The sequence below is a fragment of the Oncorhynchus keta genome, chromosome 15 (assembly GCF_023373465.1).
Source record: "Oncorhynchus keta strain PuntledgeMale-10-30-2019 chromosome 15, Oket_V2, whole genome shotgun sequence".
NCBI classification, from domain to species: Eukaryota; Metazoa; Chordata; class Actinopteri; order Salmoniformes; family Salmonidae; genus Oncorhynchus; species Oncorhynchus keta.
Window position 1 is genome coordinate 40,204,442 of NC_068435.1, and position 12,576 is coordinate 40,217,017.

At 47.8% G+C, this 12,576-nt stretch overlaps 1 protein-coding gene across 1 annotated transcript; it reads right to left on the bottom strand.

Annotated features, from left to right (window-relative positions):
- Positions 1 to 597: 597 nt before the first annotated feature.
- LOC118394928 (secretogranin-2-like) lies at positions 598 to 8,049 on the bottom strand. The gene is made up of 2 exons (XM_035788629.2): positions 7,899 to 8,049; positions 598 to 2,829 (listed from the first exon to the last, which is right to left on the bottom strand). The coding sequence occupies exons 1-2, from the start codon at positions 8,029 to 8,031 to the stop codon at positions 1,025 to 1,027; spliced, it is 1,938 nt and encodes a 645-aa protein (XP_035644522.1). The 5' UTR covers positions 8,032 to 8,049; the 3' UTR covers positions 598 to 1,024.
- Positions 8,050 to 12,576: the final 4,527 nt, after the last annotated feature.

Here is a 12,576-nt window from a genome sequence, read left to right on the forward strand (position 1 = left end):
CAAGACCTCAGAAAACAAATTGTAGACATCCACAAGTCTGGTTCTTCCTTAGGAGCAATTTCCAAATGCCTGAAGGTACCACATTGTTCTGTATGAACACCATGTGACCACGCAGCCGTCATACCGCTGAACTGAACTGAAAAAGCTTGTGCAAGCAAGGAGGCCTACAAACCTGACTCCGTACACCAGCTCTGTCAGGAGGAATGGGGCAAAATTCACCAGACTTACTATGGGAAACTTGTGGAAGGCTACCCGAAACGGTCGACCCAAGTTAAACAATTTAATGCAATGCTACCAAATACTAATTGAGTGTATGTGAACTTCGGACCCACTGGGAATGTGATGAAATAAATAAAAGCTGAAATAAATCATTCTCTCTATTCTGACATTTCACATTCTTAAAATAAATTGGTGATCCTGACTGACCTAATACAGGGAATTTTTACTAGGATTAAATGTCAGGAATTGTGAAATACTGAGTTTAAATGTATTTGGTTGAGGTGTATGTAAACTTCTGACTTATATATCTATATACTATATATCTACTCATCACTGTAACAATGCAGGTGTTATAATAAGACAACAGAACGCAGCAAGAAGAAAATAATACGCTAATGCTTTATTCGTCTCCAACTTGTCACACATTATTGAACATGTACAAAATGGTTTAGAAATTAGCGTGTATATAGATATACCACAACAACCGAAAGAGTCCAACAATTACAGCGCTTGCAGCATTAGGGGGTTGGAAGGCAGGATGGTGACATCTTAATCTCTAGCCTATATCAGGGAATGACATTTTCACAATGTTACAAGATTGGGAACTCACAAACCCAGATATATACACGACACACACACTGCCTCCAGCCCAGCACACTTATATACGTTTTATATATATATATATTAATATATGATTCCCTTTATTATATATACACATTTTATGTAAACTAGCAGAATGGTTATTGATAGCATAAACATTTATTTAGTAGAGGATGTCTTAAGTCGCTTGTCTTCACGGCGTAGCCTACATTCCAGCAACAGGTTTTACGTGATGCTCCTTTTCCTCCGCTGTCTCAGGAGCTGCGGTCTCCTGTGGAACCTGATCTTTCACCTGCATCTCCGCGGGCTCCACTACCTCATTACCCTCTGAATCTCTCTTTGTCATTGTGTCCGCTTGGTCAAAGTAATCTTTCATGGCTTGTTCGTATAGCTCGTAAGGAAACTGTCCATTCGCCTGAGATTGGGTGTTGCGTTTGCTGATCGTGCTGGGGTACTTAGTTAATATTTTGGCCGCCAGAAATGTCATCATCTCATCTTCGTCCGCCTCATCGTTGTCAGATTCTCTCTTAAAAGGCATCTTGTTGAGCTCCGACATAAATAAATTTTCCCTTCGGCCGGATGAGGATGGGACTTTTGGAGCAGCCGCGGGAGGCGGTGCTGGTGCTAAAACTCTCGCCGGGGCGGGTGGTGCTGAAACTCTGGGAGGGGAAGGGGCACTCTTGAGCGGCCGCCGACTCACAGGATAGTCGTTACTGATGGTTTCCATTTCTACGATATTCAGGAAGTCTTCCTCGTCCATGTCTTCAGGAGCATTTTTGACTGGCAGTCTCCGGCTGTAGTATCTGATCTTCGGGTTGCTGCTGGTCCTGTAGCGGGGGATGGCTTGTGGGTGATGGTCCAGTTTTCTGATTTCCTCCGTGATCAGCATGTCGATAAGATCCTCGGGGGGGATGTGGAGTTTGAGGGAGATCTTTAACAGCTCGTTCAGGGCCCGGGGGTCCACCATGGAGTGACGGATTAGTCTCTTTTTTTGCTCTCCGGTTTGCCTCGTGTCTGTCTCATGTTCACTCATTCCCAGAATCTTCAACAGGTAATAATCTATTGGTTTAGTATCTTCCTCTGGGTCCTCTTTATTCTGGCCAGCTCTGCGCTGCATCTGCATTCCGTCGTCCTTCTCTTCCTCCTCCTCGTCATAGTTCTGCTGCAGAGCCCTGTCGAACTCCTCGTGGCTCCTGTTCACCACCTCCTCAGTCTCGACATTCTCCTCTACAGGAATCCACTCCTCCCCACCCGCCACATCCTCGTAGGCCAGGTTCCTCGGACTGAATAAATCGTCATCATCGTCAAAGATTTGGCGCTTCTGGTTGTTGGAGGTGGATGGTTTCCCCAGCTCTTTGAAGATGGATCGCAGATTGTTGAGACTCTGAGGGGTGTATTTTTCCTTCAGGTCCTCTGTGGCGCGCTTGGGGCTGTCTCTATCTTCCTCGTCCTCGAACATCAGCGGGTACTTCTTGTGCGGCCTCGGGAAGCCACTGTAAGCAGGCGTGTTCACGGGGCTGCCTGTGTTTGCTGAGGGGTGCCTGTGCACGCTGCGGTCATTCCCCGGCACCACAAGGGCGGGTCTGGAGGGACTAGCGAGCTGTTCCTGGAGGGTCCTGAGCAAGGCTCTCACCAACTGCTCAGCCGGGATGTCCTGCTGCCTCTGGGCCGGCGGGGAGGACTGCCTTTCGGGTGTGCCTTCACCCTGGAGAGAGGTGAGCTGCAGGAGGATGCGGAACTTCTCGACCTCATCATAGTCTGTTGTTGGCTCCTCTCTCTCTTGGCCCCCGTCTGTCCGCTGTTTCAGGCTCTCGATGTACTCCAGGGCTTTGATCATCTCGGAGCTGGGCGGGTAGACGGCGGGTTGCAGCTCTTCGGCCTCCCCACCTCTGAGCCTGTGGTGGCGAGGGCGGGACGCGCCCTGCACAGAGAATGCATGGAGGAGGAGGAAAGCGAGAACAACAGGTTTTCCTGTGGATAGTTTAAAGAGTGACAGCATCTTATTGCAGCCTAGAGAGAGAGAGAGAGAGACAAAGGGATGAGTTCAATACAATGATATGCCTGAACACCGGGGCGTCAGGCACCCATTATTTTAGAGGGGGCACAAAGTATTTGAAGATGGGGGGTTTGGAGAATTTAGCGTTTTTCAACACCTGAAACAGCTATTTCCTACAATCTAGAGCCATAATCATAATTTTTCTGCATAGGTTATCTAAGCAGGCCTCTTTACCTGTTCAATTATCATTTTAATAAATTATGCACATTGATTCTGTAGCCCTTTCCTGCAGTCAAATTACCTAGGGTGGAATGTTATTAATATTTTTCATAATTTTTCATAATTAAAAACCCGCCGAAAATCCAGTGTTTATATTTTAAACAGTTTTGTTATATTTCAGTCTTCTGTGATGTATATAAAGTGTAATATTGGGAAGCAAACTCAAAATGGAATACATTTCAACCCTATATATGACATGGTACAGGTGTCTTCTTTTTTGTAAGCCCATAACCATGTGTGTGAGGTGTAGACTTTTGTTTCAAAGTAGATTTGTTTAAGACCCTGATTTAGCCCACTGGAGTACAGTTAAGAACTGTTATGCTTTAGGAGTTTAGTACAACTGCCACACTTGTATATTGTATCACAGCCCACGAATTAAAGCATTTTTTTTCCTGAAGTTTAGCAGCCTTGCCAGAAGACATGCTAGCTAAGATACAGATAACTGTCAAAGTAAAGGAAACACTTGAGTATATGAGGGGAAAACAAGTGTATTGAAAGCAGGTGCTTCCACACAAGAGTGGTTCCTGAGTTAATTAAGCAATTAACATTACATCATGCTCAGTAGGGTCATGTATACAATGCCCATGTGCTCATTATTTTGGCCACCATGGCTAGAAGATGAGATCTCCGTGAATTTGAAAGAGTGGTCTCAAAGGAGCATAGGGGGTTTAAAGTCAAATCAAATCAAATGTCCTTGATGATCTTTATGGCCTTCCTGTGACATCGGGTGGTGTAGCTGTCCTGGAGGGCAGGTAGTTTGCCCCCGGTGATGCATTGTGCAGACCTCACTACCCTCCGGAGAGCCTTACGGTTGTGGGCGGAGCAATTGCCGTACCAGGCGGTGATACAGCCCGACAGGATGCTCTCGATTGTGCATCTGTAGAAGTTTGTGAGTGCTTTTGGTGACAAGCCGAATTTCTTCAGCCTCACGATGCTGTCTGTGTGGGTGGACCAATTCAGTTTGTCTGTGATGTGTACGCCGAGGAACTTAAAACTTACTACCCTCTCCACTACTGTTCCATCGATGTGGATAGGGGGGTGTTCCCTCTGCTGTTTCCTGAAGTCCACAATCATCTCCTTCGTTTTGTTGACGTTGAGTGTGAGGTTATTTTCCTGACACCACACTCCGAGGGCCCTCACCTCCTCCCTGTAGGCCGTCTCGTCGTTGTTGGTAATCAAGCCTACCATTGTTGTGTCGTCCGCAAACTTGATGATTAAGTTGGAGGCGTGCGTGGCCACGCAGTCGTGGGTGAACAGGGAGTACAGGAGAGGGCTCAGAACGCACCCTTGTGGGGCCCCAGTGTTGAGGATCAGCGGGGTGGAGATGTTGTTGCCTACCCTCACCACCTGGGGGCGACCCATCAGGAAGTCCAGTACCCAGTTGCACAGGGCGGGGTCGAGACCCAGGGTCTCAAGCTTGATGACGAGCTTGGAGGGCACTATGGTGTTGAATGCCGAGCTGTAGTCGATGAACAGCATTCTCACATAGGTATTCCTCTTGTCCAGATGGGTTAGGGCAGTGTGCAGTGTGGTTGAGATTGCATCGTCTGTGGACCTATTTGGGCGGTAAGCAAATTGGAGTGGGTCTAGGGTGTCAGGTAGGGTGGAGGTGATATGGTCCTTGACTAGTCTCTCAAAGCACTTCATGATGACGGAAGTGAGTGCTACGGGGCGGTAGTCGTTTAGCTCAGCTACCTTAGCTTTCTTGTGAACAGGAACAATGGTGGCCCTCTTGAAGCATGTGGGAACAACAGACTGGGATAGGGATTGATTGAATATGTCCGTAAACACACCAGCCAGCTGGTCTGCGCATGCTCTGAGGGCGCGGCTGGGGATGCCGTCTGGGCCTGCAGCCTTGCGAGGGTTGACACGTTTAAATGTTTTCCTCACGTCGGGTGCAGTGAAGGAGAGTCCGCATGTATTAGTTGCGGGCAGTGTCAGTGGCACTGTATTGTCCTCAAAGCGGGCAAAAAAAGTTATTTAGTCTGCCTGGGAGCAAGACATCCTGGTCCGTGACGGTGCTGGTTTTCTTTTTGTAATCCGTGATTGACTGTAGACCCTGCCACATACCTCTTGTGTCTGAGCCATTGAATTGAGATTCTACTTTGTCTCTATACTGACGCTTAGCTTGTTTGATTGCCTTGCGGAGGGAATAGTTACACTGTTTGTATTCGGTCATGTTTCCAGTCACCTTACCCTGATTAAAAGCAGTGGTTCGCGCTTTCAGTTTCACGCGAATGCTGCCATCAATCCACGGTTTCTGGTTTGGGAATGTTTTAGTCGTTGCTATGGGAACGACATCTTCAACGCACGTTCTAATGAACTCGCACACCGAATCAGTGTATTCGTCAATGTTGTTGTCTGACGCAATACGGAACATATCCCAGTCCACGTGATGGAAGCAGTCTTGGAGAGTGGAGTCAGATTGGTCGGACCAGCATTGAACAGACCTCAGCGCGGGAGCTTCTTGTTTTAGTTTCTGTCTGTAGGCAGGGATCAGCAAAATGGAGTCGTGGTCAGCTTTTCCGAAAGGAGGGCGGGGCAGGGCCTTATATGCGTCGTGGAAGTTGGAATAGCAATGATCCAAGGTTTTTCCAGCCCTGGTTGCGCAATCGATATGCTGATAACATTTAGGGAGTCTTGTTTTCAGATTAGCCTTGTTAAAATCCCCAGCTACAATGAATGCAGCCTCCGGATATATGGATTCCAGTTTGCAAAGAGTCAAATAAAGTTCGTTCAGAGCCATCGATGTGTCTGCTTGGGGGGGAATATATACGGCTGTGATTATAATCGAAGAGAATTCCCTTGGTAGATAATGTGGTCTACATTTTATTTGATTGTGAGGAATTCTAAATCAGGTGAACAGAAGGACTTGAATATGTTGTTATGATCACACCACATCCCGTTAACCATGAAGCATACGCCCCCGCCCCTCTTCTTACCAGAAAGATGTTTGTTTCTGTCGGCGCGATGCGTGGAGAAACCAGCTGGCTGCACCGCCTCCGATAGCGTCTCTCCAGTGAGCCATGTTTCCGTGAAGCAAAGAACGTTACAGTCTCTGATGTCCCTCTGGAATGCTACCCTTGCTCGGATTTCATCAACCTTGTTGTCAAGAGACTGGACATTGGCGAGGAGAATGCTAGGGAGTGTTGCACGATGTGCCCGTCTCCGGAGTCTGACCAGAAGACCGCTTCGTTTTCCCCTTTTTCGAAGTAGTTTTTTTGGGGTCGCCGGCTGGGATCCATTCCGTTGTCCTGGGTGAAAGGCAGAATGCAGGATCCGCTTCGCGAAAGTCATATTCTTGGTCGTACTGATGGTGAGTTGACGCTGATCTTATATTCAGTAGTTCTTCTCGACTGTATGTAATGAAACCTAAGATGACCTGGGGTACTAATGTAAGAAATAACAACGTTAAAAAAAAACTGCATAGTTTCCTAGGAACGCGAAGCGAGGCGGCCATCTCTGTCGGCGCCGGAAGTAGTGTCTCCGTCTGTCCGTCTGTCTGTCTGTCTGTCTGTCTGTCTGTCTGTCTGTCTGTCTGTCTGTCACCTGATCTCACTTATGGGATTCTGGAGTAGCGCCTGAGATGGCGTTTTCTGCCACATCAACAGAACACCAAATGATGGAATTTCTCGGAAGAATGGTGTCGCGTCCCTCCAATTGATTTCCAGATACTTGTTGAATCTATGCCAAGGCACATTGAAGCTGTTCTGGTGGCACTTTATGTTGGTGTTTCCTTTATTTGGGCAGTTATCTGTACTTAGACAAGCTATTTTAACTTGATTGATATTTTGAAATGGCTTGGTAGCTAGTTATGAGGTTGGGAGATTGGGAACCTATCTAGCTGGCTAGCTTAAGCCAACTTCATGAAATTGCTAGGTGGCTGGTATTACAAAGAAACAACAAAACAGAGTTTGTATTTATTCATCAATAAGGAATAAATAGACTGCATAGCTTGATCAAATTAATTTACAAACATACATCCTGCAAGTCCTGCCCATCACCAGCAGCTAAAATCAAATCAAACGCTCCTCCACTGATGATACTGTCTGTATGCACTAGAGTATCTAGCATCCTGTCTTGCATATCTTTGCTCCATGGTGCGCCTTGGAAGGAACCACTTACTAGGGAGGGTGTGCCCCCTCCGCAAAATACCAAAATACACTGACAGATCTTTTTATAAGTAATGATGATAAAACATGGGCTTAAAAATTAAGTTTAGTAATTAATTCAACATCTGAAAACCCCCCTATGGGCTGCATTTTAATTAAATGTCCCCAATGTTTGAGCAGAATCTCAGTTCATTGATAACCCATAGACTATAAGTGGTTATTCAATACACAAATTATGCAAAGTTGGAGAAGTGCGCTATATTTGCGAATCATTCTATTTTAAATTACTATAGCCTACATCACAGGATGAGTCAATGGCCGTTGTCAGGGCAACCTTTAGCTTGTGGCTGCCTTTCTCCAAACCTTAATCTCTATTAAAACCCATATTAATAAACCAATTTCGCGAGGGATAGAATCAATATTACTTCACATCGCAATTTTGCCCAGTAACAAAATACATGAATACATGAATACATGAACATATTTGACATTCATCACAACAACACACAGCTATCACTTATTCAAATAAATTCCAAGTAATTGCCGAGATCTGATAAGAGATGAGAACTTGAGGAGGAGAGATGAGGAGAGACAAAATCAAAACATGGAATGCTAGAAAGCCACACATGAACCTACAAAACATCTTAGTCTTTGTTTGAGACATGCTACAAGTCATACGCATGAATTTTTACCTTTGGCAAGATGCTCAGACCGCAGTAGTGAACGTGTATAGCATCTCCTCCCAGTCTTAGGACGAGCGGTTCTGTTTTCAGCACCAAGACAGCTCCCAGCGATATATGAAACAACACCTGATCCGCGCGTCATCACAGCAGCACGCACGCAATAACCAGTCTTTGGAAATCCATAATTATACAATATTTAGGCTTATGATATGGCATGCTAAGACTGCTAATGTGCTAAAAATATATATGGATGTTGTCTGTTTCTAGCTGTATCAATTCTTATCTAAGCCCTATTCATAATTCCCATTGAAAAAGTGGTGGGCTATTTTTGGGAAAATGCTTGTACCAATAACTATCAATTTGACAACACTTCGTATAGCATTTAATTGTGTGGCTTCATTTACCACCCCATTCAGATTGCAAATATTGTATTTGCTAATGAGGCACACATTTACTCAGCAACTAATTAGCTTGTTTATTGACATCCATTGCAATGATTTGCACTAATGGGATTACAAGAACAACAAGGGTGTTGTCGTATTCTATCCTATTATATCAGTTCCTCTCAGGAGACAAGGGGTTAAATCCCCAGCGATGACTCACTCACTGAACCCACCACAGAGGAACGCTGAAATCGCTATCGCAGTTCACTCTCGCTCTCTCGCTCTCCCTCTCTCCCTCTCTCCTCCCCCCGCGGAGGAGCGATGCCGGTAAAATATAAACGCAACATGTAAAGTGTTGGTCCCATGTTCCATGATCTGAAACATGGGACCAACACAAAAAGCTTATTTCCCTCAAATTTTGTGCACACAATTTTTTATTTTCCTCCTGTACGTTTCTCCTTTGCCAAAATAATTAATCCACCTGACATATCAAATCAAATCAAAATCAAATCAAATTAATTTATATAGCCCTTCGTACATCAGCTGATATCTCAAAGTGCTGTACAGAAACCCAGCCTAAAACCCCAAACAGCAAGCAATGCAGGTGTAGAAGCACGGTGGCTAGGAAAAACTCCCTAGAAAGGCCAAAACCTAGGAAGAAACCTAGAGAGGAACCAGGCTATGTGGGGTGGCCAGTCCTCTTCTGGCTGTGCCGGGTGGAGATTATAACAGAACATGGCCAAGATGTTCAAATGTTCATAAATGACCAGCATGGTCGTATAATAATAAGGCACAACAGTTGAAACTGGAGCAGCAGCACGGTCAGGTGGACTGGGGACAGCAAGGAGTCATCATGTCAGGTAGTCCTGGGACATGGTCCTGGGGCTCAGGTCCTCCGAGAGAGAGAGAAAGAAAGAGAGAAGGAGAGAATTAGAGAACGCACACTTAGATTCACACAGGACACCGAATAGGACAGGAGAAGTACTCCAGATATAACAAACTGACCCTAGCCCCCGACACATAAACTACTGCAGCATAAATACTGGAGGCTGAGACAGGAGGGGTCAGGAGACACTGTGGCCCCATCCGAGGACACCCCCGGACAGGACCAAACAGGAAGGATATATGTGGTTTATCAAGAAGCTGATTAAATAGCATGATCATTACACAGGTGAACCTTGTGCTGGGTATTAAAAGCCACTCTAAAATGTGCAGTTTTGGCAGCACATGTAACCATTCCAGCCCCGGACCTCCACATCCGGCTTCTTCACCTGTGGGATCGTTATTTAAATCGACTGATTTCTTTATATGAACTCAGTCAAATCGTTGAAATTGTTGCATGTTCCATATTTTTGTTCAGTATACATTTTTTCCAGGAAGTGTATCCCTGAAAATAATCAGAACTCGTGTAAACATAACAGTTTTGAAAACATAGCTTGTCCAAAATAAGTGGTCTCTTGGCACAACTTACGGGGTAAATTGGGCATAGGGAAGGGTAAGTTGAACCGCCTTGGGGTAAGTGGGTGATGCTATACTGTGACTGCCGGTAGGTCAACATTTAATTCAGATCTCTCTGCTCAATATCACTTACCCTTCCATTTCTCTGCTACTATACACCGAGTGTAAAAAAACATGAAGAACACCTTCCAAATTATGGGTGGGGTGGGGGTGTTTGCAACTTAATATTTGGATGGTGTTCTTCATGGTTTGTACACTCAGTGTATAGTAGCAGAGAAATAAAAGGGCAATTGATATGGAACATAGAGATCTGAATTAAATGTTGACCTACCAGCACCCAATCATACCTTTCATACACACTTCTCAGTGGTTGATATACATATTTTTAAAAACCTTTATAGGCAAGTCAGTTAAGAACAAATTCTTATTTCCAATGATGGCCTTGGAACAGTGGGTTAATTGCCTTGTTATGAGAGAGCTGTTGTGTTGGTGCATGAGGCACGACATTCGCCCTAAGAAGCGTGTCCTCAGTTTAATGCCACCCGAGTCAGCTCTCTGTACTTGTCCTGAGGAGCGTGCTAGCCATCTTTGTGAAGACTGTGCCGGTTCCACGCACCAGGTCTCCAGTACGCCTCCAGTACATTGTCATCTGTCCAGGACACGTTGTGCCAGCTCTACGCTCCAGACCTCCAGTGCGCCTCCACAGCCCAGTACGTCCTGTGCCCCTCCACGCTCCAGGCCTCCTGTGCGTCTCCCCAGCCCGGGTACGTCCTGTGCCGACTCCACGCTCCAGGCCTCCTGTGTGTCTCCCCAGCCCGGTACGTCCTGTACCGGCTCCACGCACCCGGCCTCCAGTGTGTCTCGCCAGCCTGGTACGCCCTGTGCCAGCTCCACGCACCAGGCCTTCAGCGACGGTCTGCAGTCCAGAGCCTCCAGCGACGGTATGCAGTTCAGAGCCTCCTGCGACGGTATGCAGTCCAGAGCCTCCTGCGACGGTTCCCAGCCAGGAGCCTCCAGCGACGGTTCCCAGTCGGGAGCCTCAAGTGATGATCCATGGCCCGAAGCCTCAGAGATGATCCATGGCCCGGAGCTTCCAGCGATGATCCATGGTCCGGAGCCTCCTGCAAGGGTTTCCGGTCCGGAGCCTCCAGCGAGGTTTCTGGTCCGGGTCCCCCGGACGATCTACGGCCCGAGCTGATCCACGGTCCGGAGCCTCTGGCGATGATCCACGGTCCGTGTCCTCCAGCGATGATCCAAGGCCGGGAGCCTCCAGCGATGATCCATGGTCTGGAGCCTCCTGCGAGGGTTCCCAGTCCGGAGCCTCCAGCGAGGGTTCCCGCCGGAGCCTCCTGCGAGGTTCCCGGTCCGGCCTTGTGCGGGGTTCCCGGTCCGGAGTCCCCGGTGACGATCTACGGCCCGGAGCTGATCCACGGTCCGGGCCTCTGGCGACGATCCACCGGTTCCTCCGGCGACGATCCACGGCACGGGTTCCTCCGGCGACAATCCACGGTCCAGAGTCCCCGGCGATGATCCACGGTCTGGCTCCTCCGGCGATCTACCTTAATAATCCTCACTAATTATGGAACTGTGATGACAATGGTCCTGTCATCATGATCCGTGCGCCATGGTCTGAATTCCATAATAATTCAAAGAGGATAAATGTCCCAAATGATTGCACAACTGTCACGTCTCTCGCTCCCCTCTCTGGCTCCCGAGGGCGTCAGGCTGCCCATCATTACGCACACCTGTCACCATCGTTACGCGCATCAGCGCTTCATGGGACTCACCTGGACTCTATTACTTTATTGATTACCTCCCCTATATCTGTCACTTCCTCAGTTTCTTCCATGTGTCTGCGTTAATTGTTGTTATGTTCCCCCCTGTCCAGACGCTGGTCTTGTTTGTTTTATGTTGGTTATTTATTTAATGTTCACTCCCTTTACTTGCTTCTCGTCTCCCAGAATCTGTCTTCACAGAATGCAGACACCATTATTGGAAACATCAGGGAGTTTTTTTCCTGGGTTGGTGATGTCGGGTCCGGTGCCGCTGCGGAACCAAGGGTGCCTCAGCTGGCTCTTCGGGCTTTCATGCCTTAGTTGGCTCGAGAAGTTTTCTTGCCTCGGTTGGCTCGGTAGTCTCCCATCCCACGTCACGCCTCAGCCGGCTTGTCGGGCTCCCACGCCTCAGCCGGCTCATCAGGCCATCCCACATCATGTCTCAGCCGGCTCATCAGGCTCCCATCCTACATCATGTCTCAGCCGGCTCATCAGGCTCCCATCCTACATCATGTCTCAGCCGGCTCGTCAGGCACCCATCCAACGTCATGTCTCAGCCGGCATGTTGGGCTCCCACGCCTCGGCCCGGCACGACAGGCTCCCACGCCTCGGCCCAGTCCGACGGGCTCGCCCAGGTGGGATGCCGGGTGGCGCCCCTAGAGGGTGGGTACTGTCATGCCTGCTCCCGCTGCCCCTCTCTGGCGCTCGAGAGCGCCAGGCGGCCCATCATTACGCACGCCTGTCACCATCGTTACACGTATCAGCCCTTCATGGGACTCACCTGGGCTCTATTACTTTATTGATTGCCTCTCCTATATCTGTCAATTCTTTAGTTTCTTCCCTGTGTCTGCATCATTGTCGTTATGTTTCCCCTGTCCCAACGATGTCCTTGTTGTTTTATGTCAGTTATTTATTAAATTAATCATTATTTGCCAGCAGCATACCACCATGCATACCACTGCTGGCTTGCTTCTGAAGCCAAGCAGGGTTGGTCCTGGTCAGTTCCTGGATGGGAGACCAGATGCTGCTGGAAGTGGTGTTGGAGGGCCAGTAGGAGGCACGCTTTCCTCT

Bases quoted from the DNA above. Each gene is read 5' to 3' on its own strand.
- LOC118394928 (XM_035788629.2), bottom strand. From the start codon at position 8,031: ATGACGCGCGGATCAGGTGTTGTTTCATATATCGCTGGGAGCTGTCTT. The intron at 2,830-7,898 runs GTAAAAATTCAT...CTCTCTCTCTAG, and splicing joins GTCTGAGCATCTTGCCAAAG to GCTGCAATAAGATGCTGTCA.